This window comes from Anguilla anguilla, chromosome 16 (assembly GCF_013347855.1).
Source record: "Anguilla anguilla isolate fAngAng1 chromosome 16, fAngAng1.pri, whole genome shotgun sequence".
NCBI lineage: Eukaryota > Metazoa > Chordata > Actinopteri > Anguilliformes > Anguillidae > Anguilla > Anguilla anguilla.
This window is the reverse complement of record NC_049216.1, coordinates 7,469,030-7,475,094: the sequence shown is the minus strand read 5'-3', so window position 1 is coordinate 7,475,094 and position 6,065 is coordinate 7,469,030. Positions and strand designations below refer to the sequence as shown.

General features: G+C 47.8%; 1 protein-coding gene across 4 annotated transcripts; it reads right to left on the bottom strand.

Annotated features, from left to right (window-relative positions):
- Window positions 1-338: 338 nt before the first annotated feature.
- znf408 (zinc finger protein 408) lies at window positions 339-5,731 on the bottom strand. Of its 4 annotated transcripts, none has more exons than XM_035394868.1 (5): window positions 5,449-5,731; window positions 4,241-4,473; window positions 3,929-3,996; window positions 3,313-3,590; window positions 339-3,215 (listed from the first exon to the last, which is right to left on the bottom strand). In XM_035394868.1, the coding sequence occupies exons 1-5, from the start codon at window positions 5,468-5,470 to the stop codon at window positions 1,222-1,224; spliced, it is 2,595 nt and encodes an 864-aa protein (XP_035250759.1). In that variant the 5' UTR covers window positions 5,471-5,731; the 3' UTR covers window positions 339-1,221. The 4 variants fall into 4 exon arrangements, with proteins under 4 accessions (XP_035250759.1, XP_035250762.1, XP_035250761.1 ...); XM_035394871.1 differs by having other exon boundaries at window positions 5,492-5,730; XM_035394870.1 differs by lacking the exon at window positions 5,449-5,731 and adding an exon at window positions 5,028-5,390.
- Between the last annotated feature and the right edge of the window lie 334 nt (window positions 5,732-6,065).

The following is a 6,065-nucleotide window of genomic DNA, read 5'->3' as shown; positions in this document are numbered from 1 at the left end:
CTACTAACCTCCGTTGTCCTCTTGAGCAAAGTGTTTAACTTGAAATGCTTCAAGAAAACTGACAAAGATTGAATGGAAACAATGTAAGCAGTGTAAGTCACTCGAGCTAATTGCATCTGTTGAGTGCCTGGCATGTGAAGCGCACACTGAACTGGAGGAAAAGTGAAAGTGGATGAGTAAACATTCTACATGACTTAAATCAGGACAAGGGTATGAGCAGAAGAGAAAGAGAACATGGTCTCACGGAGGCTCCAAAACAAGTAAAAAAAGCAGAGAACTGGTGTTCTATGCTCTGCTGGTAAATCCAGATTCACGCCACACCTTTATAGGTACGAATATCATCATTGTAAGGAGATTTATTTTTTCATCGTCAATTGCTTGGAATCGTGTTATTATAAAACGCATACACATCCAAATCTTGCGCTCAGCATAAAAGAAGCCCCAAATCAAAAAGACTATTGATCCAGCTGCAAGTCCTGGACGTTTAAATATTTGACTTCAAATATTGGATAACACACAGTACAAAGGTGATGTCAGAATTTGCTGCCATTGCAGCAAAGTAAACAGGAAATACACAATATATTTTAAGTACTTTAAGGCTTCTGTATACATTATTTCAAATGTAATGTTATGAAGTGAAAGCTAAACTTTCCATTTGGCATTTAGTACTACGGGCTCAGAGGGCATGAGAAGGTGAGACTGTGAAAGTGAGGGGCACATTTTGAAAAACTTTACATGAAACGGCACCTTACATGATTTGCACCTTTTTTTGACAACGATACGGTTATTTCTACGCAAATCACAAAAACCACAACTTGTGTGGTACTTGAAAAGGACGGTTTTGGAACAGTTAGTGCTCAGACAAGGTTGACCATACAGGACTGTCAATATTTGCAGAAATCTTACAGAGACACTGCTGGTGGTGTCACAATGCAACCTGAACCAAAACACTGCTTAATCATTTCTTTCAATTTTTGAGTTTTTTGGTTTATTTTAGTCCCACAGCAACTACATTATACAAAATGTTTTGTATAAAATTGACTACAGTAATCCAATAACATGCAAAGTAACACCAATGTGTATATTGTCCTACCAAGTCCTACCAATAACCCCACTTTCTGGGCTAAGTGTCCATATTCCATAAACTGCTCTTTCATCATCAATAGTGAAATTGTTTGGGCATACACGAAACCATCCAATGTCAGGCAGAAGAGAACTTGATTATATCTCAATAGTCTCTGCCACAGAGCTCAGCCCATCATCTCCCTGCAGAATCACCACGTTTCCGGGGACCTTGTGCTCCTCCACGATGATGCACTTCTCAGTGGAGTCCGACACGATGATCTCTATAACGTCCTCGTTCAGCTGCACGCACTCCTGCTCCTGCACCATTTGGTTCAGCTGGCCAGAGGTGCCCACTATTTTGTGGATGACGTGCTCGGGCGAGAAGGCCGCCCCGTCCTGGAAGGGTCCGGAAGTGCTGATGATGACCTCCTCGGGGGTGGGCTCCATGGTCAGACCATCGATGTCCTGGACATAAACCACCATCTGCTCCCCAGGGGGCCCCAGGCCCTCCCACTGCTGCGCCCTGGGCCTGGAGACCACCTTCGGGGCACTTCTCCTCGGCCTCCCCTTCACCGGGGTTGGGTGGCCAGGCTCCAGGGCCGCCAGGGCCTCGGCCAGCTCCCCAGCCACCTTCTGCTCCTTCCTCTTGTGGACCTGCTGGTGGCGGACCAGGCTCTGCATGAGCGTGTAGCCGGCGCCGCACGTCGAGCACTTGTACGGCTTCTCCTCCAGGTGGGACTTCTGGTGGCGGCGGAGCTTGGTGGCCAGGGTGTATCCCTTCCCGCACACCTCGCAGGTGTGGGGGCGCTCGCCCGTGTGCAGGAGCTCGTGGGCCCGCAGAGTGTGGGGGTCCCGGAGGGCCTTTCCGCAGACGGGGCAGAGGTAAGCCTCCCCCGTGTGCGAGATGAGGTGGCGCCGAAGCTCGGGCGCCTGCGAGAAGCGCCGGTCGCAGTGGTCGCACTTGAAGGGCTTCTCCCCCGTGTGGATGCGCAGGTGCCCCAGCAGGTTGCCCCGCTGCCGGAAGGTCTTGCCGCAGTGGGGGCAGGGGTGCGGCCGCTCCCCGGTGTGCAGCCTCATGTGGTTCCGCAGCGAGCCCGAATTGGCCAGCTCCTTGCCGCAGACGGGACACTTGATCTTGGCGGCCCGGACGCCGGTCTCCCGGGCCCGGTGGGCCTCGCGGTGGATGCGCAGCGAGGGCCGGCGGGCGAAGGCCTTCCCGCAGATGTCGCAGACGAAGGGCCGCTCGCCGGTGTGGAGGACCTCGTGCTCCTTCAGGTCCCGCTTCAGGCCGTAGCTCTTGTCGCACTGCTGACACTTGAAGGGCCTCTCCCCCTTGTGCATGAGGAGGTGGGCGCGAAAGCTCTCCTGGGAGCTGTAGTTCTTCCCGCACTCCGTGCACAGGTACGGTTTGAGGTCGGAGTGGGTGAACTTGTGCTTCTTCAAGTGGCACAGCTGGAAGAAGCTCTTGTCACACTCGTCGCACTTGTACCGCCTCTCCCTGGTGTCTAAATGGAACAGTTCGGGCACGGGCACAAAAGCCTCCTGTTGAGCTCCCTGCCCTCCCCCTCGATATATACCCTTGAGGAAGTCATAGGGGTTCTGCTGGACCGCAAAGTGATGTGCTTCCACCTTTTCTGTCGCGCCTGCTTCCTGGTCAGCCGCTCTGTTTTTGGGGCCTCCGGGAAGGGCTTCCACGGGGCTGTCCTCAGAAGGGCCCTGTTCGCCCACGCGCTGCTCCAGCACCCTCATCTTCCGCTCCTGCAGCCTCTTCTGGATGCGGCTGACGAGCGTGTGCACCTTCCTGGGCTTGGCGGCCAGGCGAGAGCTGGCTCTAGAGGCACCTGGGCCCTGCTCTTCCACCTTTCTGCCAGCGTGACACTCCTCTCCCGCCTTTTGCATTTCCTCCGAGGGAACCCCACCTTCGTTCAGGAGCACGTTGGACAACTCCGGAAAAGCGTTCGCGGTACTGTTTTCCCGCCAGCCTCCCCCGCCCCCATTTTGCTTGGCCTGTTTAGGGGCACAGGTTTCAAGGTTCCTCACAGGTTTCTTCTTCATTCGAAATATTTGCGGTTTTCTTCTTCTGATATGGCTCTGCAACGTGGACTTCCCATTCCCCTCTCCTGAAGCCGCCAGAGAAGTCTTGGTCACATCTGCAGATAAGCAACACCAAACAGTTATTCATCAAATGGCATCCATATTGCTAATGTGCAGCGGGCAAAGAGTAAACACATCTACAGAGAATGGTACCTGGCAGCTGTGACTCCTGCTCCAGAGCAGTCTCCTCATGAGGCCGGTTCACTCCTTCCACAAAAGGCGCGTCCTCTTCAAGAACCACTTCTGCAGTGACCTTCCCTCTCTGGCTTTTTTCTGGTTCCAGCGGTTGAGGAGGACCCTGTTGATCCTCCATCCAGAGAAGCAGCTCCGTTCCTGGATCGATGTCCTCACAAGCCCTGAGACAGAGCCTGCCATCAACTTCCTGGACGCTCACATTCTGCTCCGCCTTACTCTTTGCAAAACAGGCGAATCTGTTTGATACAAGAAGAAAAATTCACAAATCATTACTGGACAAAATATTGTGCACTGTGAAATGATGTCTGTCCAGTGGCAGCTAAGTCTGCAATATACAGACATGGACACTATTGATTTTGGGTGGGAAAACAGATGTTCAAAGCCTATAATGTAGGAAAAACATATTTTGTTCTACACAGAAGACTTGTATTCAATGTAACTGAATTCAAACATTAAATGCATGAACTATTGTAAGCAAGTGAAATGCAAGGTTTGATGTCAGTGCACAGGTGTTGTTTTACAATCAGAACCAGCAAATGTAATAAAAGTTGAAGTGGTGTCTGGAGTGACATACCTAATCCAGTAACTCTCATCCCCGCCAGGCCCACTGGTAACTGCTGCACATGGAACTTCACCCCCACTCTATGAACAAATTAAATATACCTGTTCTGTTAGACTGCAAAAACATTCAATTCAAACTTGTACAGAGGATGGCTGTAATTATTGGGTTCTACTAGCACTACTAAGTTCTAAAAATCATCAGCTTTGTGATTTACTGGATCTGCACATGTTGCACTTCAACAGGCTTCCATGGACGTTGGTCGTTAAAACATGCAGTTTGCATTGGCCTCATGCCAGAATTATAGTTCTTGCAATGCTTGTGTACCTCTTGTGTTTCTCCATTGCCTGTGCTCTTGACTTGGTCTTCCTGCAGGCCCAAGAGAGCCCCTTTCTGCAGGGCACGCCCGACGCACCAAAGCCCCAAGCGATCGCTGCTTGCCAAGGAAGGACCCACGGTGAGGCCTCGAGGCACAGCTTTCAGTACCTTGTGGAGGGAGTCCTGGCCTGGTGATAAGTCCTTTAAACATCTTAGGGGGTCCTTTCCACGGTACTTAGACACTAAATCCAAAAGAAAAACAGCTACAGTCTACAACCTGCTTATAGATAATGATTATAGATAATGATTAGCAACCACTAGTATGAGAATAAAGTATGAGAATAAAGTACATTGCGGAATTGTTCTAAATTTTAATGCTTTTTCATTAAATTTACAATGTGACTTTAAACCAACAATATGTGAAATGTAATACATATACCCTTTGTCATTACATTTTGAAACTGTAAAGAAAGTGTGATAAATATCGTGGCAAGTTTTATGTTGACAAATATGGCCAGCATAACAGTGTGCAATAGTTTACTCTGAACACTCCGTTAAATTGTCAACGTTTTTAGCAATAAAACGCAAACGAGATTGCATTTTACTTCTAAGCCCTTTGTAGTAAATATATGAGCATGCGCACCTGTGACGAAATGACTTTCGGTGCTAACGGCATAAAACAGACAGTACGTATTCATTCGCTAGCTACGATAGCTAACACTGTTAAATAGCCAAAAGAGCATACAATTGATAGGTTTGCCATTGAAAGCCCCAGTATGCCGCTACAAAAACTCACGTGTGCAGCATGCAAGCATGTCACGGAACTACAGACACTCTATTCGAGCACTGGCGTAACCACTGAGCGTAAACACTCAGACACGCAAATACAAATGAAACGCTCCATTTTGATACATTACAGGAAGACTAGCTGCTAGTATGCAAGCAATAGCTTGTGAGCTAGCTACTTAAATAGACGCCGGAACTTCCTCATCGTAACCAGAGAACTTGGTGGTTTGTAGTTAACTGGCTAGCTAACTAGACAGATATAAATCTATCGGCAGAAATCATATAAGGCTAGATACTGTAACAGTAGGCTAAGTTAGTACAGTTAACTACACCAATATGACAGTCCATTGATATAGCCTAGCCAAGAGTTCGCGTGCTAGGTAATGAACATGTCGATCTGCAAAGATGTTGCAAGTTAGACATTTACTCACATCTACCAAGAAACAATAACATGAGAATAAAAAATTAACTAACTCAGGGTTAGATTTCTTCTACGCCTTGGCCAAGGTAGTGCCTTCTTTTTTTAACAAAAACTCCGGGAAAATTATCATTCTCCAGCCAACAAGGACATCGTCCGGAAGTTGTATCTTCGAGACAAACCTTCCCCGAGGAAACATCGCCTCACAAACACTTTTTCGCTGTTCAGCTAACGATTCTTGAGGTAAAACGGATTTCAGACAAATGCAGTGGTCGAACAAAAGTTATAACTAGCCATAGTTAACACTGAAACATAGAAAGCCTGAGCCATTCTATCGGCGCGTTAAAAAAAAATTGAGAACCATTATTTACAAGAAACTGTGTGAAAAGTGTCACCCTACGCTCTGGTAAAATAGAAATCCGTTTCTATGGGAGCGAGTTATCGGTGACACAAATGAAATTTCTGAATTCATAAAATGAAGTTGGCGCTAGAATCCTAACGTCAAAGTTGCCTAGTTTACGTTATATTGAGGGAAGCATAATTACTTAACTCGAAGCAAAAAATAAAGCATTGCTGGTTCATAGGTCCTCCCAGTTGTCTAATGTTAGAAGCTCATACTATAAAAGCTGA